Here is a 25295-nt window from a genome sequence, read left to right on the forward strand (position 1 = left end):
GCGGTTGCTATGGTGGGATTGGAAATGGTGCCTCAAGGGCAACGGCTTGTGCCTCTGGTGACTAACTCGGTGAGTGGACCATCACTGGCCGGTCAGTAGAGTGCTTGGCCACCAGTGCCCCTTGGCTGCCCATGGGCAGGGCACTTGTGACGGAACTGCATGGCATGCACAGAGGTGGTGAACATCCCCCGGCATCGAGTGGGAGTCTCTCACACACACACACACACACAAGCACGCATACGCACACACAAACATGCACGCACACACCCCACGCACGCACACAACCATACACGCACACACACACCCCACACACACGCACACAAACATGCACGCACACATGCACACACGCGCACACACACACCCCACACACACCCCATACCCACATACACACCCCACACACACACACACACCCCCACACACACACACATGCACCCACGCACACACACTCCACACACACACACCCCACGCTCGCACACCCCAAGCACACACACACACCCCACACACACACACATACTCCACATACACACACACACCCCACACACACACACCCCACGCTCGCACACCCCAAGCACACACACACACCCCATGCACACACACATACTCCACATACACACACACACCCCACACACACACACCCCACACACACACACACCCCACACACACACACTCCACACACACACACCCCACGCTCGCACACCCCAAGCACACACACACACCCCACACACCCCACACACACACACCCCACACACACACACACACCCCACGCACGCACACCCCAAGCACACACACACACCCCACACACACACACACACACTGGCCGGTGGAATGCCAACCTCCCTGGCCTAGCCTGGTGAACGTGGAGCTGCCTCACGCACTGAGAGAGGTTTGCACTCATGTCATGTGTGGCCTCTGGAGGGTGGAGTGAGCACAGGGTGACTGGGTGGCTGTGGAGTGGCAGCGTCCTGGGGTAATGACTGAGAGCGTGATTGGCCCTGCCAATTGAAAGGTTGCTTCTCGGACTGGAGGCCTGTCACTAGTGGTGTGCCTCAGGGTTCGGTGCTGGGCCCGTTACTGTTCATCATCTACATCACTGATTTGGATGAGAACATACAGGGCAAGATTAGCAAGTTTGCTGATGATACAAAAGTTAGTGGTTTTGCAGATAGTGAAGATGGTTGTGAACGATTGCAGCAGGATCTGGATCGATTGGCCAGGTGGGCGGAGGAATGGTTGATGGAATTTAATACAGAGAAGTGTGAGGTGTTGCATTTTGGGATGTCGAACAAGGGAAGGACCTACACAGTAAATGGTAGGCCTCTGGGTAGTGTTGTAGAGCAGAGGGATCTAGGAGTACAGGTGCATGGTTCCTTGAAGGTCGAGTCGCAGGTAGATAAGGTGGCCAAAAAGGCTTTTGGCACTTTGGCCTTCATCAGTCAGAGCATTGAGTATAGAGGGCAGTCTGAAGAAGGGTCTCGACCCGAAACGTCACCCGTTCCTTCTCTCCTGAGATGCTGCCTGACCTGCTGAGTTACTCCAGCATTTTGTGAATAAATACTGAGTATAGAAGTTGGGAGGTCACGTTGCAGTTGTATAAGACGTTGTTGAGACCGCATTTGGAATATTGTGTTCAGTTCTGGGCACCATGTTATCGGAAAGATATTGCCAAGCTTGAAAGGGTTCAGAAAAGATTTATGAGGATGTTGCCAGGACTAGAGGGTGTGAGCTATAGGGAGAGGTTGAGCAGGCTGGGACTCTATTCCATGGAGCGCAGGAGGATGAGGGGTGATCTTACAGAGGTATACAAAATCATGAGAGGAACAGATCGGGTAGAGTCACAGAGTCTCTTGCCCAGAGTAGGGGAATTGAGGACCAGAGGACATAGGTTTAAGGTGACGGGGAAAAGATTTAATAGGAATCTGAGGGGTAACTTTTTCACACAAAGGGTGGTGGGTGTATGGAACAAGCTGCCAGAGGAGGTAGTTGAGGCTGGGACTATCCCAACGTTTAAGAAACAGTTAGACAGGTACATGGATAGGACAGGTTTGGAGGGATATGGACCAAGCGCAGGCAGGTGGGACTAGTGTAGCTGGGGCATTGTTGGCCAGTGTGGGCAAGTTGGGCTGAAGGGCCTGTTTCCACACTGTATCACTCTGTGACTCTATGACCAGCAATGAGGGCAGCAACAAGGGCAGATATCTACTAGCTAGAAGGTTGAAAGTAGAGCAGAGTCGGAGCAGGCACCGCACCATGCATTTGACATGAGTCTGAAGAAGGGTCTCGACCCAAAACGTCACCCATTCCTTCTCTCCTAGATGCTGCCTGACCTGCTGAGTTACTCCAGCATTTTGTGAATAAATGCATTTACACATCACACATTGAGATGTAGCGTCAAGAATAGAAGAAGGGAGCAGGCGTAGGCCATTCGGCCCTTCAAGCCATTCCGCTGTTCAGCAAGATCATGACTCATCTTGAACAGCTTGGTTTCACCCCAGCGCCACTTTCCTGCACCATATCCTCGATTCCCGTAAAGTACAAAAAAATTAGCCATCTGTTCTGAAGGATTTCCGTGACTGACCCTCAGGGGTAGAGATTTCCAAAGGTTCACCACCGTCTGTGACCTCAGCTCTACATGGGTAACCCCTGTTCTGAGACCCTGACCCCCTTTCTCCAGTCCTCGGCCGGTAGAAACGCCTTCCTCTCACCCAACCTGTGAAAGTGGAGTCCCAGAGTTGTAGAGCACGAAACAGGCCCTTTGGCCCATCACGTCTGTGCCGAACTTTTTGCCCATCTATGCTAATCTCGTTTGCTTGGGACCATATCTTTCAATACCATAGATAGACACAAGATGCTGGAGTAACTCCGCGGGTCAGGCAGCATCTCTGGAGAGAAGGAATGGGTGACGTTTCGGGTCGAGACCCTTCTTTTACGCGTGACATCAACTGTCTCAACTTTTCCAGTGGCCGTACCTACTCTTCCGTCGCCTCGCCTCAGTGCCTTTTTCTATTGGAAGACGTCCTCACCACCCAGTGATGACCCCTTCTCCCGTCTCCACCGGTCCCCCTCCTCTTGGACACCCCCGGACGGCCTTCTACCCTCTCCAGACCTTTTTATTTCGAGCTGCCTGCGTGAGATCAACCGTCTCAACTTTTCCATTCCCCTCACATGCTCCCTTCCCTCCAGAGACGCTGCCTGTCCCACTGAGTTACTCCAGCTCTTGGTGTCTATCTTCGGTTTAAACCAGTGTCTGCAATTCCTTCCAATGCACTCCTTCAATACCATGCCTATTCATGACTGTTTAAATGCCTGGTAAATGTAGCAACTGTATCTGATTCCACCAGCTCCGGTAGCGGACTCCAGATATCTACCATTCACAAGGTAAAAAGACTTCCCCCTCAGATCCCGTTTAAAACTCCTTAAATCTATGCCCTTTGCTTTTGATATCTCTTACATGAGAAAACAAATCCAAATCTGTCAATGCTTCTCGTAGTTTTATATCTATCAGTTTTCTCCGAGATCTTCTGTTACCTCCCACACTCCGAAGACGTACAGGTATGTAGGTTAATTGGCTTGGTATAAGTGTAAATTGGCCCTCGCGTGTGCAGGATAGTGTTAATGTGTGGGGATCGCTGGTTAGCGTGGACTCGGTGGGACGATGGGCCTGTTTAGAGGTACAGCGCGGAGTGAAGGAAGCTAAGAGGTGAGTCTAGTTTAGTTTAAAACTCACCTCTTAGCTTCCTTCACTCCAAGTCCAGCCTATCCAATATTTCCCCATAACGGAAGTCCTACAATCCAGGCACCATTGCAATCAACCTTCCCTGCATCCTTACCAGCGCAATCACATCCTTCCCGGAAATAAATACAATCAGGCCAAATAGGTTTTAGCAAAGGGGAAGATACAGAATGCAGAGTACAGTTCTTAGCATTGTAGTGCAATAGTTCCAGAGACAAAATCCAATGTCCGTAATGGCGTAGAGGTGAATCTGATGGTTCCCTAGCTTGTGGAAGGGCCGTTCAGAAGCCTAATAACACAAGGCAGGAAGACCGGAAGGTGGGGATAGTTGTCGGAGACAACTGCAAGAATCAATGCAAAGACTGGCATTTATATATCATAGAAACACAGAAACATAGAAAATAGGTGCAGGAGGAGGCCTTCAAGTCAGCACCGCCATTCATTGTGATCATGGCTGATCATCCACAAGCAGTAACCCGTGCCTGCCTTCTCCCCATACCCCTTGATTCCGCTAGCCCCCAGAGCTCCATCTAAGGGGCCTGTCCCACTTAGGCGTTTTTTTAGGCGACTGCCGGCGACTGTCATAGTCATAGCAGGTCGCCGAACAACCGGCGACTGGACCCCCCTCCCACGACAAAGTCTACGACAAGCTACAACAACCTACCACCTAGTCGACGTCAAGCTACGGCAAGCTACCGACAATCGTCGCGACTTGGGACGTCCACCCACAATCGCATCTACGACCACACACGACAACCGAAGTCAACCTACGTCTACCCGCGACAAGCTACGACCGTGTTGGCGACAACTGAAGACAATGCACGTGATTTTGGCCTCCGGTTTTGATGCCGGTACCTGTCGCCGGTTGACGTAGGCAGTCGCCAATGGAATTCAACGAAGTCAGCACCGGCGACAACCTACGTCACCTGGCGACAACCTGGCGACAACCTACGACAGCGCCCACGATGTCCTCTTACGATGTTGGGGTTACGGTTAGGGTGCTTTACTGTAGAGTGTGGCCACTGATGTGACGTCCTTTGGTGCTGCCCAAAACCATGCCACTTTCAGCTGCTTCTCTCTCACCTTCCTTCCAGCACTGGGTCAGAGGGTGGGGTGAGATGGAGCTTGTGGAGGATGTCGACTGATAATCAGGCCCAGCTTTGTTCCATTCGTGTGTCCTTGACTAATACAGTGGTCCAAGTTAACCCACATCTGGCCAATGGGACCAGCCACAGAAACAGGACCATGAAGAACAGAGGACCTGGCAGCGACTTCAGTTTAGTTTAGTTTTAGAGATACAGCGCGGACACAGGCCTTTCGGCCCACCGAGTCCGCACCGACCAGTGATCCCCGCACACTAACACTGTCCGGCACCGTGGCGCAGCGGTAGAGTTGCTGCCTTACAGCGAATGCAGCGCCGGAGACTCAGGTTCGATCCTGACTACGGGCGCCGTCTGTACGGAGTTTGTACGTTCTCCCCGTGACCTGGTGGGTTTTCTCCGAGATCTTCGGTTTCCTCCCACACTCCAAAGACGTACAGTTTTGTAGGTTAATTGGCTGGGCAAATGTAAAAAATTGTACCCTAGTGGGTGTAGGATAGTGTTAATGTGCGGGGATCGCTGGGCGGCGCGGACCCGGTGGGCCGAAGGACCTGCTTCTGCGCTGTACCTTTAAATCTAAAATTCTACACACGCAAGGGACAATTTACACTTATACCGACCCAATTAACCTACAAACCTGCACGTCTTTGGAGTGTGGGAGGAAACCCAAGATCTCAGAGAAAACCCACGCAGGTCACGGGGAGAAGGTACAAACTCCGTACAGACGGCGCCCGTAGCCAGGATGGAACCCGGGTCTCTGGCGCTGTAAGGCAGCAACTCTACCGCTGCGCCATCGTGCCGCCCTACAGACAGCTCAGCCTACACGATGAATTAGTCATCTAGGGCTCCAAAACACCTTTCCACCGTTCATGGATACGAGTTAGGAGAACGATGGAATTCTCTGATGTCCAAGGAGCTTGAAACCACCGTGTGACTTTGTACTAACATTTCATTAAAGTCCGCATCGATGCATTACTCTCTCATACACCAGGGAGTGGTGTGACCGTGGATATGCAGCTCAAAAGTTTAATGGTGCTTAAGTCAATGTTTTGGGCACACCTTAGGCACATTTTGCTTTGCGCTGCACCTCTGCCAAGTGTGCATAGGATCAGGGCAGGCAAGTGCTCAAGAAATAGGAGCTTGAGTAGGCCACTCGGCCCCTCACGCCTGCCCTACCATCAAGAAATAGGAGCTTGAGTAGGCCACTCGGCCCCTCAAGCCTGCCCTACCATCAAGAAATAGGAGTTTGAGTAGGCCACTCGGCCCCTCAAGCCTGCCCTACCATCAATAGGAGCTAGAGTAGGCCACTCAGCCCCTCAAGCCTGCCCTACCATCAAGCAATAGGATCTAGAGTAGGCCACTCGGCCCCTCAAGCCTGCCCTACCATCAAGCAATAGGAGCTAGAGTAGGCCTCTCGGCCCCTCTGGCCAGCCCTACCATCAAGCAATAGGATCTAGAGTAGGCCACTCGGCCCCTCAGGCCAGCCATGCCATCAATAGGAGCTGGAGTAGGCCACTCGGCCCCTCTGGCCAGCCATACCATCAATAGGAGCTAGAGTAGGCCACTCGGCCCCTCAAGCCTGCCCTACCATCAAGCAATAGGAGCTAGAGTAGGCCACTCGGCCCCTCAAGCCTGCCCTACCATCAAGAAATAGCTAGAGTAGGCCACTCGGTCCCTCAAGCATGCCCTGCCATCAAGCAATAGGAGCTCGAGTAGGCCACTCGGCCCCTCAAGCCTGCCCTACCATCAAGTATGGCCCAGGCCTCAGCTCCTCCGCCGTGCCAAACAATGACCTGGCCACAGACCCTCAGCTGCCAGGAGCAGCCAGTTTCAGGGGGTAAGGGTCCAGGGAGGGTTGATTGTGGCGGTGGTGGGGGGCAGGAGATGGGTGACTGAGCAGGTCTGGTGATCCGTGGGCAAGGGGCAGTAGGGTTGTGGGCCAAGGAGGATCCATATATGGAGAAGAACATGGAGAGCTGGGCTCCCAATGAAGGTGGAAGCCTAGTCACGAAACCCTTTCAATGGTGCCGAGTCAGAGAAAGGAAGGTGATGTGAACCTGGCTGTTCAGAGCACACTCAACCCGAGACGGGCCTACTCTCCCAGGCAACGTCTTAAGATGTCATCGTCACAAGAGGTGATGGTTGGGTGGGAATGGGGGGGGGGGGGAAGAGTTTCATGACTGTTTTATGACTGTTGGCAGAACAATTTCCCCCCTGGGATAAATAAAGTTCTCTCGTATCATGTATTCATGTGGACACAGAATGCTGGAGTAACTCAGCAAGTCAGCCAGCATCTCAGGAGAGAAGGAATGGGTGACATTTCGGGTCGAGACCCTTCTTCAGACCCGAAACGTCACCCATTCCTTCTCTCCAGAGATGCTGCCTGACCCGCTGAGTTACTCCAGCATTTTGTGTCTACCTAAGATTTAAACCAGCATCTGCAGTTTTTTTTTCCTATGTATTCATGTGGGATGTATTCAAGAGAGAGTTAGATGTGGCGCTTAGGGCTAACAGAATCAAAGGATATGGGAAGAAAGCAGGAACGGGGTACGGATTTTGGATGATCAGCCATGATCATATTGAATGGTGTCAAGTTAGGAAAAGGGGACGTACAACGAGATCTGGGTGTCCTAGTGCATCAGTCACTGAAAGGAAGCATGCAGGTACAGCAGGCAGTGAAGAAAGCCAATGGAATGTTGGCCTTCATAACAAGAGGAGTTGAGTATAGGAGCAAAGAGGTCCTTCTGCAGTTGTACAGGGCCCTAGTGAGACCGCACCTGGAGTACTGTGTGCAGTTTTGGTCTCCAAATTTGAGGAAGGATATTCTTGCTATTGAGGGCGTGCAGCATAGGTTTACTAGGTTAATTCCCGGAATGGCGGGACTGTCGTATGTTGAAAGACTGGAGCGACTAGGCTTGTATACGCTGGAATTTAGAAGGATGAGAGAGGATCTTATCGAAACATATAAGATTATTAATGGGTTGGTCATGTTAGAGGCAGGAAACATGTTCCCAATGTTGGGGGAATCCAGAGCCAGGGGCCACAGTTTAAGAATAAGGGGTAGGCCATTTAGAACGGAGATGAGGAAAAACCTTTTCAGTCAGAGAGTTGTGAATCTGTGGAATTCTCTGCCTCAGAAGGCAGTGGAGGCCAATTCTTTGAATGCATTCAAGAGAGAGCTAGATAGAGCTCTTAAGGATAGCGGAGTCAGGGGGTATGGGGAGAAGGCAGGAACGGGGTACTGGTTGAGAATGATCAGCCATGATCACATTGAATGGTGGTGCTGGCTCAAAGGGCCGAATGGCCTCCTCCTGCACCTATTGTCTATTGATTGGCGGTGCTGGCACGAAGGGCTGAACGGCCTATTCCTGCACCTATTTTCTATGTATCGTATCGTATCATATCGTACAATATGATACGATATGTTGAATTTCTGGGGTGACAGTATTTAATCCTGGAAGGATGAAATGATTGTTAATTCCTGGGTGAAAAGGGCGATTTGTATTCCAGGTGAGTGGAGGAATCCATGTCCCTCAGTGTTAGGTTATCGGTGTGCGTTTTGTCGGCAGCAGACGGTGTGTGATCTTACCGGCTCTTGTACGTCAGCCTCACGATTCTGTTGCTGTCATATTTCCCAGGGTGCAGTTCTTTCAGGGCTTGTTCCCATTTGGAAATAACGTCGCAAATCTTCAAAACAATACACAGAAAGGTGTGGGTGGCCTAGATACTGGGACTGCATCTACTGTCAGTACAACACCGGCAGGACTGTGTTTCATCGCACATTGAGGGGGGTTCCAGAGTGCTACAGTGTGGGGTGTGTCAGTGTTACAGTGTGGGGTGTATCAGTGTTACAGTGTGGTGTGTTACAGTGTGGGGTGTATCAATGTCACAGTGTGGGGTGTATCAGTGTTACAGTGTGGGGTGCATCAGTGTTACAGTGTGGGGTGTGTCAGTGTCACAGTGTGGGGTGTATCAGTGTTACAGTGTGGGGTGTATCAGTGTTACAGTGTGGTGTGTTACAGTGTGGGGTGTATCAATGTCACAGTGTGGGGTGTATCAGTGTTACAGTGTGGGGTGTATCAGTGTTACAGTGTGGGGTGTGTCAGTGTCACAGTGAAGGGTGTGGAAGTGTGGGACTGGGGACCACGTTGGTGAGATGCATGGGTGTTGGGAGTAGGACCAGGTGATTTGAGCAGTATCAGTTGCCTCACCTTGACGTTGCCTTGCAGACAGTGCTCCAAGTCCTTTCCAGATGGATCGTCTGTGAAGAGTGCGAATCCCGACTGAGACGGCCTGCGCATGCCTATCTCCTGGTTCAAAGTGTGCAGGAATTCCTCGACTGTGGTGGAACCATCAAACCCCACAACCTGGAGAAAAGATGGGAATGAGCGGAGGGGCGATAGTGCCCACAGCTGAGCCACACGCCACCCCAACATCGGGTCACTGATACACCAGCCACCCAGACACTCTCAAGGAGATCAATGTATCAACCTTCTAACAGGTAATGTTCACATGCTCTCGGAGCAGATTAAGGCCATTCGGCCCATCGAGTCTACTCCGCCATTCAATCATGTCTGACCTATCTCTCCCATTCTTCTGCCTTCTCCCCATAACCTCTGACACCTGTACAAATCAAGAATCTATCAATCTCCGCTTTAAAAATATCCACTGATGTGGCCTCCACAGCCTTCAGTGGCAAAGAAGTGGCATCAGTCACTGAAAGGAAGCATGCAGGTACAGCAGGCAGTGAAGAAAGCCAATGGAATGTTGGCCTTCATAACAAGAGGAGTTGAGTATAGGAGCAAAGAGGTCCTTCTGCAGTTGTACAGGGCCCTGGTGAGACCGCACCTGGAGTACTGTGTGCAGTTTTGGTCTCCAAATTTGAGGAAGGATATTGTTGCTATTGAGGGCGTGCAGCGTAGGTTTACTAGGTTAATTCCCGGAATGGCGGGACTGTCATATGTTGAAAGACTGGAGCGACTAGGCTTGTATACACTGGAAGTTAGAAGGATGAGAGGGGATCTTATCGAAACGTATAAGATTATTAAGGGGTTGGACACGTTAGAGGCAAGAAACATGTTCCCAATGTTGGGGGAGTCCAGAACCAGGGGCCACAGTTTAAGAATAAGGGGTAGGCCATTTAGAACGGAGATGAGGAAAAACCTTTTTCAGTCAGAGAGTTGTAAATCTGTGGAATTCTCTGCCTCAGAAGGCAGTGGAGGCCAGTTCTCTGAATGCATTCAAGAGAGAATCAGCGATCCCCGCACACTAACACTATCCTACACACACTAGGGACAATTTACAAATTTTACCAAGCCAATTAAGCTGCTATTATTTCAGGATTTACTGCTAATTTTGTTATCGGATTAATTTTGTATTGTGACTTAAGCCGTACTAAGTATATCACATTATTATGGGCACCGCAGGTCTGAAGAAGGGTCTCGACCCGAAACGTCACCCATTCCTTCTCTCCCGAGATGCTGCCTGACCTGCTGAGTTACTCCAGCATTTTGTGAATTAACATTATTATGGGCATTTACACTCAACGTTTCTAGCTAGCACTTGCAAACACAGCAGTGATATTGAGGACATGTTTCGGGAATGCAACTGGTCTGTGTGCAGGGGGACCTGCTCTAGAGGGGCTGGTACATTCATTAAGGGGCGAATCACTAACCTGGTACGTTCCATTCATGAAGTGGACAGGGATGCTGAACGGCAGCGAGTGGTGGTAAGGGTTCCGCAGGAGGATGGACATTATCTCCATCCGAGACGGCTTCGCTTCTCGGTCCCCATTCCGCAGTGCGCGTTCCACCGACCTCTGGCAGTAGATGGAGTATTTACCGATCTCTGCCCTGGGGTGGGGAGAGAGAGCAGTGGCAACCGATTACTGCAAGGGCCTCCACAAACAACCTCAGGCAACCCATCCCACCAGTCACAAAGGGCTCCAAGGTCTTCGCCTGATGTCCACATATTTTCTTTTGTTTTTTAAATCAAAAATATTTATTTATCTATTAAAATAATAGATACAATACAATAAAACCAAAACAGAACCCACCACCATAATACAAGATAAACAATACACTATTATACAATTATATTACAATCCCCATCCAGGATACATCCAACCCCCCCGCGGTGCCCAGCGGTCCCGTAAACCCCCCAGGGTCCCTGTGGACAGCGCGTAGTCCCTCTCCAACAAAACCCGGGCGCGGACGTAACCCCGGAAAAGGGGCGGGTAGCCGGCTCGGGCAGAGCCCTCTTCCGCCTGGCGCCGTGACTCGCGGATGGCCAGCTTGGCCAGGCTCAGGAGCAACCCAACCAGGATATCTTCGGCCCTGCCCTCTCCCCCACGCACAGGGTGTCCAAAGATGAGGGTGGTGGGTGAGAAGTGCAGCCAGAAGACAAGGAGCAGCCCCTTTAGATATTGGAACAGGGGCTGCAACCTCACGCACTCCATGTACACGTGGCACACAGACTCACACACTCCATGTACACGTGGTACACAGACTCACACACTCCATGTACACGTGGTACACAGACTCACACACTCCATGTACACGTGGAACATAGACTCACACACTCCATGTACACGTGGTACACAGACTCACACACTCCATGTACACGTGGTACACAGACTCACACACTCCATGTACACGTGGAACACAGACTCACACACTCCATGTACACGTGGTACACAGACTCACACACTCCATGTACACGTGGTACACAGACTCACACACTCCATGTACACGTGGTACACAGACTCACACACTCCATATACATGTGGCACACAGACTCTTCCAGCCTGATGTCCACATATTGGCAGGGGTGGCATCATTGGATCAAGTTCCCCGTGCTAGATTCTTGGCATCCACAGTGGCTTGGTCATATTTTTAGTTTAGTTTAGTTTAGAGATACAGCACAGAAACAGGCCCTTCGGCCCACCGGGTCCGCGCCGACCAGCGATCCCCGCACACTAACACCATCCTACACACATCTACGGACGATTTTTACATTTACCCAGCCAATTAACCTGCACGTCCTTGGAGTGTGGGAGGAAACCGAAGATCTCGGGGAAAACCCACGCGGGTCACGGGGCGAACGTACAAACCCCGTACAGACAGCAAACTGTAGTCGGGATGGAAGCCGGGTCACCAAGCATTCCATTCACTGTCAGGCAGCAACTCTACCGCTGCACCACCGTGCCACACCCGTATGGATTCAGAACTAGCTTACCCATGGAAGATAGAAGGCAGTGGTGGAGGGGTGTTATAACGGCTGATGAATGTAGCTGGGTGGATAAGCAAGTGTGCAGGCACCACCAACATTTGTGGAGTTGCAGTGAGGAAGACCGCCAAATGATATTGTGGGATTTAGATCAGTTTATAGATATGGGTGACAAAATGGCAGATAGAGTTTAATCTGAACAAGTGTGAGGAGTTGCACCTTGGGAGGTTGAAAGTCAGGGGAAAGTACATAGTTAATGGAAAGACCCTTAATGGTATTGAAGTGCAGAAGGATTTTGGGATCCAGGTCCATAGCTGCCTGAAAGTGGCAACACAAGTAGATGGAATGGTAAAGGTGGTGAATGGTGTGCTGGCCTTCATAGGCAATGAGTGTAACAGTCAAGAGGCTATGATGTAGCTTTGGGTGCAGTTCTGGTCACCCCAATCACAGGATGGTTGTGGAGTCTTTGGAGAGGGTGCAGAAGAGGTTTACTGAAATGCTGCAGGTGTTAGCTATAAGGACAGTTAAAAGCTATAAGGACATTAAAAGTAACATTAGCAAATTTTAGGGATAACACAAAGCTGGGTGGCAGTGTGAACTGTGAGGAAAATGCTATGAGGTTGCAGGGTGACTTGGACAGGTTGTGTGAGTGGGCGGATGCATGGCAGATGCAGTTTAATGTGGAGAAATGTGAGGTTATCCACTTTGGTGGTAAGAATAGGAAGGCAGATTATTATCTGAATGGTGTCAAGTTAGGAAATGGGCAAGTACAAAGAGATCTAGGTGTCCTTGTTCATCAGTCACTTAAAGTTAGCATGCAGGTACAGCAGGCAGTGAAGAAAGCTAATGGCATGTTGGCCTTTATGACAAGAGGAATTGAGTATAGGAGCAAAGAGGTCCTTCTGCAGTTGTACAGGGCCCTAGTGAGACCGCACCTGGAGTACTGTGTGCAGTTTTGGTCTCGAAATTTGAGGAAGGATATTCTTGCTATTGAGGGCATGCAGCGTAGGTTCACTAGGTTAATTCCCAGAATGGCGGGACTGTCATATGTTGAAAGACTGGAGCGACTAGGCTTGTATACACTGGAATTTAGAAGGATGAGAGGGGATCTTATTGAAACATATAAGATTATTAAGGGATTGGACACGTTAGAGGCAGGAAACATGTTCCCAATGTTGGGGGAGTCCAGAACCAGCGGCCACAGTTTAAGAATAAGGGGTAGGCCATTTCGAACTGAGATAAGGAAAAAACTTTTTCAGTCAGAGAGTTGTGAATCTGCGTAATTCTCTGCCTCAGAAGGCAGTGGAGGCCAATTCTCTGGATGCTTTCAAGAGAGAATTAAATAGAGCTCTTAAAGATAGCAGAGTCAGGGGGAATGGGGAGAAGGCAGGAACGGGGTACTGATTGTGAATGATCAGCCACGATCACATTGAACATGTTTCCTGCCTCTAACGTGTCCAACCCCTTAATAATCTTATATGTTTCGATAAGATCTCCTCTCATCCTTCTAAATTCCAGTGTATACAAGCCTAGTCGCTCCAGTCTTTCAACATACGACAGTCCCGCCATTCCGGGAATTAACCTAGTGAACCTACGCTGCACGCCCTCAATAGCAAGAACTTGGATGTTCTTCCCGATGAGCAATCTCACTGGGAGGATGGTTCAATGTCAGGGAGAGCAGCTGCCTTAGGGTGAGCGCTGGTCACCCTCACAGAGTTGGAACTGGTCTGTACCGCAGTATCTACAGCTTTGCTCCAAAGTTCAGAGGTTCCTACCTGGGGTCGGCGTGCCGCTGGAGGTGAAGCTTGAGATACCACAGGAAGTGATGTTGGGGAAGGAAGAGAGCGACGCACAGCGCCATGAGCTGCCAACACTGAACAGGGAACACAAGATGCCACGATTACACAGAGTCCTTCAAACACTTGGCAAACATTGCGATCAATACTGAAGCTCAAACACGCTTTAAATACAATAAACGGAACCAAATAAACATCAGTGAGCTATGGGCGTTAAGTGCATGCACTGAAGAACATTGAAGATATCCAGATGTTTATGAAGATAAAAGGTAAACTGATTTCCACTGTACTTGGATCAATCTAACATCATAAACATTGCTGACTACTCAGTTAAACCCAAAGTTTATTTCTTGAGGATAGACACAAAATGCCAGAGTAACTCAGATCATCTCTGGAGAAAGGGAATAGGTAACGTTTTGGGTCAGGACCCTTCTTCAGAGTGATAGAGATGGTGGGGGAGGGGGAAGGGGGGGGACGAGAAACTGAAAAAGCCCAAACAAATCAGGGCCAGCAACATGTGACCTCAGGAATGGGGGTCCCTAATGGCCACTTGTTGGCAGGGGAAGATGCACTAACAAGAAGGATACAAGGATGTTAACAGTGGAACTAGCAGGGCGACTAGGGTGGGTGGGTGAGTGGGTTGGGGGGGGGGGGGGGGGGGGGGGAGGGAAAGCTGGAGTTACTTGAAATTAGAGAACTTAACGTTTATACCATTGGGTGTAAGCTGCCCGTTCGAAATATGAGGTGCTGTACCTCCAATTTAAGTGCTGACAATGGAGGGGGCCCAGGACAGAATGGTCAGTATGGGAATGGGAAGGGGAGTTAAAACGCTTGGGTTCCAGGAGGTTGTGAGGTCACGACGCTCTGAGCGCAAGTGGTCAGCAAAACAATTGCCAAGACTACGCTTGGTTTTGCCGATATCTAGAGGCCCACACCTGGGGTACAGGTTACAGGAGATGAGGTTGGAGGAGGTGCAAGTGACCCATCTGCCTCACCTGAAGGAGAAAGCTCTTCTTGAAACTCCTTGGTTCCATGGGGATAATTTGAATACACAGGTAACGGCATCAAGCTTGCCCTGGTACTGGTTTAGTTTAGTTTAGTTCAGAGATACAGCGCGGAAACGGGCCCTTCGGCCTACGGGGTCCGCACCGACCAGCGATCCCCGCACACTAACACTATCCTACACACACTAGGGACAATTTACATTTACACCAAGCCAATTAACCTACAAACCTACGCATTTTTGGAGTTTGGGAGGAAACCGAAGATCTCAGAGAAAACCCACGGAGGTCACGGGGAGAATGTACAAACTCCGTACAGACGGCGCAGCTAGTCAGGATCGAACTCGGGTCTCCGGCGCTGTAAGGCAGCATCTCTACCGCTGCGCCACCGTGGCCGGTGTGGGAGGACTAACTAGGCTCTGGCTTGCACTGCATGCTGATTACCTGGATGAGGGAGAAGTTGTGCGGCTGCCTGTTGCTGGTTTGTTTAATGAACTGACAGTAGATTTCGTTCTGTAGCTCCGTGTGCGTCAAGCAAACCTGAAGTGCGTTCTGAGCCAGTGACACATGGTAGTCTATCGAAGGCGCTTCCACCAGCACATTGATGAACAATTGGCATGACTGTGGGGAAAGAATTCAGTTAGGTGCAGCACTTTACTCACCATCCCAGCGTCAGAAAGGCTTGTCGGTCATACTTACCAGGGACAAGACATGGATGAGTACGCCCGACCAAAGAAGGGCAACTTGACCAAACCGGAGGAACCAACCCCAGTGGGCAAAGCCAACCAAACCCTGCCGGGCAAGACAACCAAACCCTGCTGGGCAAGGCAACCATATCCAGGCTGGGCAAGGCCACCATATCCAGGCTGGGCAAGGCCACCATATCCAGGCTGGGCAAGGCCACCATATCCAGGCTGGGCAAGGCAACCAGCCCCAGTCGGGCAAGGCCAACATAAGCAGACGCAAAATGTCGCAGCAACTCAGCGGGTCAGGCAACATCTCTGGAGAACATGGATGGGTGACGTTTCAGTCGGGACCCTTCTTCAGACTCTGGCTCCCAACCCGAAACGTCACCCCGCCCACGTTCTCCAGAGATGCTGCCTGACCCGCTGAGTTTTCTGCAGCACTTTGTGTCTTTTTTTAAATTTAAAGCAGCATCTGGAGTTCCTTGCATCTCCAACAGAACCAGGCCAAGCAAGGCCAATCAAACCCAGCCACATGCAAGTTAAGCAGCTGGGAAATCAAGTTTTGTGTACAGGGCCTAGGCTTACCAAAAAGGCCAAGGTGGGTAGACACCTGTTAGTCTGGTGGAAGGTATGAACAGAGGAACGGCCCCGACCATGAAGAGATTTCAAACTGGAGGCAGTGGGGTTCTTGGTTCAACTTAGCTCGGCAACGGCAAGGATGGAACAGCATGAATCACAGTCACGCTGCATTGAAATATCCAAACTAGACAGGGACATTGGCTTCAACAAAAAGGACCATTTTGAGTTAGAAAGCTTTTAACAACAAATCATGGTACAAACAATATACCATGTCCAGAACCAGGGGCCACAGTTCCAGAACCAGGGGCCACAGTTTAAGAATAAGGGGTCGGCCATTTAGAACGGAGATGAGGAAAGACTTTTTCAGTCAGAGAGCTGTAAACCTGTGGAATTCTCTGCCTCAGAAGGCAGTGGAGGCCAATTCTCTGGATGCATTCAAGAGAGAGCTAGATAGAGCTCTTAAGGATAGCGGAGTCAGGGGGTATGGGGAGAAGGCAGGAATGGGGTACTGATTGTGGATGATCAGCCGTGATCACATTGAATGGCGGTGCTGGCTCGAAGGGCCGAATGGCCTCCTCCTGCACCTATTGTCTATTGTCTAATACACAGTGTCCTGACTGGTTACATCTTGGCCTAGCATGGCAATTCCGATGCACAGGAATACAAGAGGCTGCAGAAAGTCGTGGACTCAGACTGGACCATGGCGGACACAGCCTTTCCCACCATTGGTAGTATCCACATGAGGCATGGCCTCGAGAAAGTGGGACCTATCACCACGAATACCCATCATCGGGACATGCCCTCGTCTCAACGTACGGCCCTCGTCTGGTCCCATAAACCAGGTTCAGGCTCATGAACTGAACTGCACGACACTAATCCAACCTCACCAACGCAACACTACGGACTGCCATGGACTTGCTTTTCCCCAAATTCTTCCTCTTTTGCACCAATGACAACCAACCCCAGTCGGGCAAGACCAACATAACCAGACGCAAAATGTCGCAGCAACTCAGCGGGTCAGGCAACATATCTGGAGAACATGGATAGGTGACGTTTCAGTCGGGACCCTTCTTCAGACTCTGGCTCCCAACCCGAAACGTCACCCTGCCCACGTTCTCCAGAGATGCTGCCTGACCCGCTGAGTTTTCTGCAGCACTTTGTGTCTTTTTAAAATCTTGCTGGATTTTTCTTACAATCATATGTATAATTTAATGCTTAAGATATTTGTTTTTTTGCGCGTTAGTTTGAGTCCATGTGTCCATGATGAGGTACAGCTACAGTGAAAGCCTTTTTAGACAATAGACCTGTACCTCACTGAGTGGGTGCATCGGGTAATGGACTGGACTTGACGAGATACTTAATTACATCCACTCTACCCAGCACCGATCAAAGGTGACACAGAGCCCAACGCTTTTACCTTGAAGAGTTTCAGTGCTTCAGTCTGCAGTGCGTCAGAGGGAAGGGTGGTCAGGGCACTGAGGATGCCGTCTCTACTGTAGCACAACACCGGCTGCTTCCAGATCGGAGAATCTGCAGCAACAAAGCAGGAGCCATTTGTCATGGGGTCCCTCACCTTCCCCCCCCTCACCTTGCCCCCTTCACCATCCCCCCCTCACCATCCCCCCATCACCAACCCCCCCTCACCATCCCCCCCTCACCATCCCCCCATCACCATCCCCCCATCACCATCCCCCCCTCACCATCCCCCCCTCACCATCCCCCCCTCACCTTCCCACCTCACCTCAGCTCAGACAGGCCAGTGGTCTCAGAGAGACAGGCCAGTGGTCACAGTTCTGGCCAGTGCTGACATCAGTGCTCCTCTCACCCTGCCAGCAAATCTTACTTTCTCTGCCTGTCCTGCCTGCTCACTCAGCCCCCCACAGCCACAGCTCCACAGTTTAGAGGGAGTGTGGGAACCAGGGTCCCAGTCTGTTTGAAGGGTGTGTGGGAAAGAGGGTCCCAGTGTGTGTGGGAAAGAGGGTCACAACGTGTTTAAACAGACTGTGAGAAATGAGGTCCCAGTGCGTTAAACAGAGTGTGGTAAACAGGCCCCAGTTTGTTTATAAGGAGTGTGGGAAACAGGATCCCAGTGTGTTTAGTGGTAGTGTGAGAAACAGGATCCCTGTGTGTTTAAGGGAGTGCAGGAAACAAGTCCCAGTGTGTTTAATGGTAGTGTGAGAAACAGGGTCCTGGGGTGTTTGAAGGAGTGTGGGAACCAGGTCCCAGAGTGTCTAAGGGAGTGTGGGAACCAGGATCCCAGTACGTTAATGGGAGTGTGGGGAAACAGGGCCACAACGCGTTTAAACGGAATGTGGGAATCAGGATCCCGGTGTGTTAAAGGGTGTGCACGAAACAGGGTCCTGGAGTGTTTGAAGGGGTGTGGGAACCAGGTCTCAGAGTGTCTAAGGGAGTGCAGGAAACAGGTCCCAGTGTGTTTAATGGTAGTGTGGGAACCAGGTCCCAGTGTGTTTAATGGTAGTGTGGGAACCAGGTCCCAGTGTGTTTAATGGTAGTGTGGGAACCAGGTCCCAGTGTGTTTAATGGTAGTGTGGGAACCAGGTCCCAGTGTGTTTAATGGTAGTGTGGGAACCAGGTCCCAGTGTGTTTAATGGTAGTGTGGGAACCAGGTCCCAGTGTGTTTAATGGTAGTGTGGGAACCAGGTCCCAGTGTGTTTAATGGTAGTGTGGGAACCAGGTCCCAGTGTGTTTAATGGTAGTGTGGGAACCAGGTCCCAGTGTGTTTAATGGTAGTGTGGGAACCAGGTCCCAGTGTGTTTAAGGGTGTGCAGGAAACAGGTCCCAGTGTGTTTAAGGGTGTGCAGGAAACAGGTCCCAGTGTGTTTAAGGGTGTGCAGGAAACAGGTCCCAGTGTGTATAAGGGAGAGTAAGAATCAGGATCGCGGAGCGTTTGAAGGCGTGTGGTAAACATTGCCCCCCAGGCCAGCTGCTGAACCATTGTAGTTTCTGATGATGAGACGGTGGATTATCGGAGGGTTTACTCCAGCACCACTCGGTAATCCATCCACGCAGGGACCGGCCGGCGTTGATCAGAATGTCTCAGTGCTGTACTCACACGCCTGCCCGTCCACGTCCAGCAGCTTCCCAATGAGCCGCTCGTACTCTGTGCCCACAGAGCGGCTGCTCCCGGCAGCCACCGTCAGGTGGTAGAGCCAGGTGTCCTGTGGAGAAGCAACACGCCAGTGACCACAAGCTCGGCCATTCCGACTCCAGTCTGACCAAGCGACCAGGCAGGGGATCCACAACAAAATGCTGGAGTATCTCAGCGGGTCAGGCAGCGTCTCGGGAGAGAAGGAATGGGGGACGTTTCGGGTCGAGACCCTTCCTCGGGCAGGGGAATGGGGCAGAATACAGGCATGTGGTGGTTTATGCACTTGGAATGCAGTGGCCTGTACTCACAATACAATAGACAGTAGGTGCAGGAGTAGGCCATTCGGCCCTTCGAACCAGCACCGCCATTCAATGTGATCATGGCTGATCATTCTCAATCAGTACCCCGTTCCTGCCTTCTCCCCATACCCTCTGACTCTGCTATCCTTAAGAGCTCTATCTAGCTCTCTCTTGAATGCATTCAGAGAATTGGCCCCCACTGCCTTCTGAGGCAGAGAATTCCACAGATTCACAACTCTCTGACTGAAAAAGTTTTTCCTCATCTCAGTTCTAAATGGCCTACCCCTTATTCTTAAACTGTGGCCCCTTGTTCTGGACTCCCCCAACATTGGGAACATGTTTCCTGCCTCTAACGTGTCCAACCCCTTAATAATCATACGTTTCGTTAAGATCTCCTCTCATCCTTCTAAATTCCAGTGTATACAAGCCTAGTCGCTCCAGTCTTTCAACATACGACAGTCCCGCCATTCCGGGAATTAACCTAGTAAACCTACGCTGCACGCCCTCAATAGCAAGAATATCCTTCCTCAAATTTGGAGACCAAAACTGCACACAGTACTCCAGGTGTTGTCTCACCAGGGCCCTGTAGAACTGCAGAAGGACCTCTTTGCTCCTATACTCAACTCCTCTTGTTATGAAGGCCAACATTCCATTGGCTTGCTTCACTGCCTGCTGTACCTGTGTATACAATGGTCACAGGCCCTTGGCCTCGGCCCTGCGGACCTCCAGAATTGTGGCCAATTCTGAAATGTACCACAATCTCAGGCCTGGGTTTGGCGGAACGATGCCCTACCATAGTCAACACTCACTAGGAGCTCAGTGCAAGCAGTTAAATTCAGATGGAATTGTGTGTTGGAGTTGGGATCAGTTGATGGGGCTGGGTTGGTGCTCCAGGAAGTGTCATACCAATTCCTGCCTCAGTCCACCTGTTCTGAACAATGAAGGCCAAAGTGCTCTTTCATAGCTTCATAAGTGATAGGAGCAGAATTAGGCCATTCGGCCCATCAAGGCTACTCTGTCATTCAATCGTGGCTGATCTATCTCCCCCCCCAACCCCATTCCCCTGCTTTCTCCCCGTAAACCCTTGACACCCGTACTAATCAAGAATTTATCTATCTCTGCCTTAAATATATCCATTGACTTGGCCTCCACAGCGTTCTGTGGCAGGGAGTTCCACAGATTCACCTCTGACTAAAGAAATTCCTCCTCCTCTCCTTCCTAAAGGAACGTCCTTTTATTCTGAGGCTGTGACCTCTGGTCCTGGACTCTCCCACTAGTGGAAACATCCGGACAACAGTCAGAGAGCTGTAAATCTGTGGAATTCTCTGCCTCAGAAGGCAGTGGAGGCCAGTTCTCTGAATGCATTCAAGAGAGAGCTAGATAGAGCTCTTAAGGATAGTGGAGTCAGGGGGTATGGGGAGAAGGCAGGAACGGGGTACTGATTGAGAATGATCAGCCATGATCACATTGAATGGCGGTGCTGGCTCGAAGGGCCGAATGGCCTCCTCCTGCACCTATTGTCTATTGTCTATCCGCTCCACATCCACTCTATCCAGGCCTCTATTTGCTTTATTAACTACTCGTTGGACTTCCCTGCTAGCATTTTGTGGTTCATGCACTCAAACACCTAGATCGCTTTGTACTCCAGATGCGCCTTACAGTGCCTCAGCATTACATCTCTGTTTTTGTATTCCAGTCTTGATATAAATGCTGGCATTATAGACTTCTCTTACTGAAGTGCATGGACCTCACACTCCCCCACACTAAACACAATTTGCCAGTCTTTTCCCACTCACTCAATCTATCCCGCTGCAGTTGTCGCAGCATTCTTGCATGCATTTGTGCATCGGCAGCTAACACAACCTTTTATTAGTAAACGTCCCTCCTACTTTCCTCCTCCAGCCCTGGCCTCCCCTGAACACGTTTGGAGCATTGTGAGCAAAGTTTGGGCCCCATATCCGAGGAAGGATGTGCTGGCTCTGAAGAGGGTCCAGAGGAGGTTTACAACAATGATCCCAGGAATGAGTGGGTTAGCCTGTGATGAGCGTTTGACGGCACTGGGCCTGTACTCGCCGGAGTTTAGAAGGTTGAGGGGGGACCTCATTGAAACTTACAGAATAGTGAAAGGCGTAGATAGAGTGGATGTGGAAAGGATGTTTCCACCTGTGGGAGAGTCTAGGACCAGAGGGCACAGCTTCAGAATTAAAGGACGCTCTTTTAGAAAGGAGCTGAGGAGGAACTTCTTTAGTCAGAAGGCAGTTAATCTGTGGAACTCATTGCCACAGAGGACTGTGGAGGCCAAGACAGTGGATATTTGAAGGCAGAGACAGACATATTGTTGATTAGAACGGGTGTCAAAGGTTATGGGGAGAAGGCAGGAAAATGGGATTTGGAGGCAGAGATCAGCCACGATTGAATGACGGAGTGGACTCGATGGGCCGAATGGCCTAATTCTACTCCTATGAATTGTGAACACGTTTGGGATCAAATGTCCAGAACTAATCCGGACTTCCCAGATGAGCTCTCACCTTTTCCTGCTTTGTTCCGATCAGCAGGTAAGTCGGGCTGTGATCCTTTGGGTGAATGACCAGAGTGAAGTGGGAGGAGAGGAATCCTCGACCTCCTGCCTCGTAGTCCTCGTCGGAGTCACAGGAGCGGTCCACTTCTTCCACCTTCGCCTCTCTGACCTTCAGATGACCCAGGGGAAACTAAAGGATCAGAAAACGTATTTAAGACAAACGCCATGCCTCGAAATACAAATCTAATGAGGCGCAGGCAGGAACCGCAGATGCTGGTTTACACCGAAGATAGACACAAAAAGCTGGAGCAACTCAGCGGGACAGGCAGCATCTCTGGAGAGAAGGAATGGGTGACGTTTTTTTAGATTTAGAGATACAGCGCGGAAACAGGCCCTTCGGCCCACCGGGTCCGCGCCGCCCAGCGATCCCCGCACATTGACACAATCCTACACCCACTGGGGACAATTTTTTTTAACATTTGGCCAGCCAATTAACCTACATACCTGTACATCTTTGGAGTGTGGGAGGAAACCGAAGATCTCTGAGAAAAGTCACGGGGAGAACGTACAAACTCCGTACAGACGGCGCCCGTAGTCAGGATCGAACCTGAGTCTCCGGCGCTGCATTCGCTGTAAGGCAGCAACTCTACCGCCGCGCCACCGTGCCGCCGTTTTAGGTCGAGACCCTTCTTCAGACAACAAGTCTGAGGCTATGACCTCTGGTCCTAGACTCTCCCCACCAGTGGAAACATCCTCTCCACATCCACCTTATCCAGGCCTCTATTTGCTTTATAACTACTCGTTGGACATCCCTGCTAGCAATTTGTGGTTCATGCCCTCAAACGCCTAGATCTCTCTGCCACTGAACTCACTTGTTGCCTCTCCATTTAGATGATCAGCCTTTTGATTTCTGGGCTAGTCAGACTGGGCTAGTCTGAAGAGACTATTGTCTCCGGATCACTTTAACCCTGATGTCAGTCTTAAATGTACCGTTCCTAGATTAGACCTAGCTTTACAATCCTCTACTCAGCGAAAAAGTACTCATGAAATCCCTCAATGATGCCTGCAAACTAATAACCCCCGCTCACTGGGTTCCCAGCTCCTGGACAACTCATTCCCTCGTCTCTCCCTTACAACCCGCCATCTATATACTAAAACTCTCGTTTGTTATCTTGTTTGTGACTGAACTTCAGCCAAAACGGTACACGATAGTGCGACAATTTTAGGCCCACCTTACTCACCGTCGTCACTTTAGTGATAATGCAAGAAGTTTGTATTGAAATCGGTCTTATATTTTTAAAGTTATTCACATTTTAAAGTTTAAAAGGGGGAGAGGAGGGAGGAGGGAGGGAGTGGGGGAGAAGGAAGAGGGGAGTTGAGGAGAGAGGGGAGGGGGGGCGGACAGGGTATTGCACCAATGCAGGAGAGGTTTGGGCCCAACGGGTCCACTTGGTCTAGTCATTTCTAAAACCTCCTCCAAGCCCCCTCACCTTCCAATGCAGTGGGAAAAGGCTCTGTTTGGATTTCCATTTCCACCAGTTTTGTGGATCAATCGAGCAAGTGGTGGCATTGAGTTCAATGTGCTTTCTAAACTGCACCAAGTCCGAACCGGCAGGCTCCCTACATTTTGGACAGGTTCACCCGTACTCCATTCTCATGGTGATCTGCTTCCAGATTGGAATGCCTCACAGCGCGGGCGTTCCTTCCAGTAGCTTTACCCATCTGCGAAAGCTCGTACATCTCAGAGAGATCGCTGATTCACCAAACGTGTAGCTAAGGTGATGCATTTTAATCTTTTTCGTGGAGTCGTCAAATTATGAAAACAGGCCCTTTGGCCCAACGTATGTTGTCATTGTGGGCTAGTCCCACGTGCCTGCATTTGGCCCATATCTCTCCAAAGCCCTATCTATGCCCTACCTTCAGTGCAAGACAGTCCACATTCAGTAACAGCTAAGAGTACTTCTAAGCTGCATAATTACCAGCAAATATCTACCTCAACTCAGGAACCAAGAATGGAAACTTTTCAATAAGATCGAAGAATAATCACGTAGTCTCTATTTTCCACCTCACCTTCCAATGCGTCCGTTTGGCCCATCTAATCTATGGTGGATTACAGAGCAATCCCATTCTTCCACTAATTTTCCCTGTAACCCAGGGCCGTCTTAACGCATGGGCCTGATGGGCACTTGCCCGGGGCCCCACGAGCATAGGGGCCCCATGCTGATCTGTGTATGTTAAGTGACTTGCAATAAATAAATACTACTTTAAAAATGTAGGTTCAATAAGTGCTTTTTTTGCAACATTTTCGGTCCCTAAGTGCTTCTCACAGCGATCTGTAAGTGCTTTTTGCAACAATGTAGCACCCTAAGTCCATCGCTAAGTGCTTTTCGGTAAGTGCTTTTCGCCGGCACGACAGGGGGGGGGGGGGGGGCTGGTAGGGAAAGGGGGGTGGGGGAGAGTAACGGTCGGGGCCCCAGTATACTGCTTTGCCCGGGGGCCCATAATGCTGTAAATCGGCCCTGCTGTAACCTATTCTTCCCACATTCCTATCAACATCCTCTCAGATTCTCACCCACACACTAGGGGTGATTTACAGTAGCTAATCAACCTGCCAACTCACAGGCCATTTGGACGTGGGAGGGAATCTTGGGCACCCAGAGAAAATCAGTGCAGTCACAGCGAGAACGTTCAAACTGTGACCACCGGGTGGCGCCCGCAATGGCTGCCTCGCCAACAGTCTGTCTCGTCCCTTCCTTCTTTGTTGTTTTTTAGTATTTGTTAAATGTATGTTTTAGTGTTCTTTAGCTTGTTTTATGTGGGGGGTGGGGGGTGGGCATGGGGGATGGGGGGAAACATTTTCTAATCTCTGACCTCGACGGAGATGCGATTTTTCTCCGTATCGTATCGTCGTCCACACTGCAGCCTAACATCGAGGAGCTGGTGGCCTTTGCTGGAGACCGACCTCGGGAGCTCCAACCGCCGGAGCCTGTGGACGTACCATCGTGGAGCTGGCGATCCCTGTCGGGGATCGACCTCGGAGCTCCAACCGCGGGAGCTTGCGGATTTAACATCGTGGAGCTCGCGGTCCCTGGTTAGAGACCGACCTCGGGAGCTCCCAGCCGCGGGAGCTTCGATCGCCCCGATGGATGGTTCGACTGCCCCAACCGCGGGAGAATAAAGAGGAGGAAGTTTGGACTTTATTGCCTTCCATCACAGTGAGGAATGTGGGGAATCCTCTGTGGTGGATGTT

At 50.6% G+C, this 25295-nt stretch overlaps 1 protein-coding gene across 2 annotated transcripts in view; it reads right to left on the bottom strand.

The window, feature by feature from the left end:
- The window catches only part of plekhh1 (pleckstrin homology domain containing, family H (with MyTH4 domain) member 1), a 142299-nt gene that overhangs the window by 18917 nt on the left and 98087 nt on the right, over positions 1-25295 (bottom strand). For both annotated transcript variants that reach the window (XM_078406159.1, XM_078406158.1), the window contains 8 exons: positions 22056-22235; positions 19193-19298; positions 17537-17649; positions 15299-15475; positions 13833-13930; positions 10505-10682; positions 9042-9197; positions 8420-8517 (listed from right to left, as the gene is read on the bottom strand). In XM_078406159.1, the coding sequence (XP_078262285.1) occupies positions 8420-8517; positions 9042-9197; positions 10505-10682; positions 13833-13930; positions 15299-15475; positions 17537-17649; positions 19193-19298; positions 22056-22235 (1106 nt within the window). The remainder of the gene's footprint in view (positions 1-8419; positions 8518-9041; positions 9198-10504; positions 10683-13832; positions 13931-15298; positions 15476-17536; positions 17650-19192; positions 19299-22055; positions 22236-25295) is intronic.

Source organism: Rhinoraja longicauda, chromosome 10 (genome assembly GCF_053455715.1).
Source record: "Rhinoraja longicauda isolate Sanriku21f chromosome 10, sRhiLon1.1, whole genome shotgun sequence".
In the NCBI taxonomy this organism is placed as follows: domain Eukaryota; kingdom Metazoa; phylum Chordata; class Chondrichthyes; order Rajiformes; family Arhynchobatidae; genus Rhinoraja; species Rhinoraja longicauda.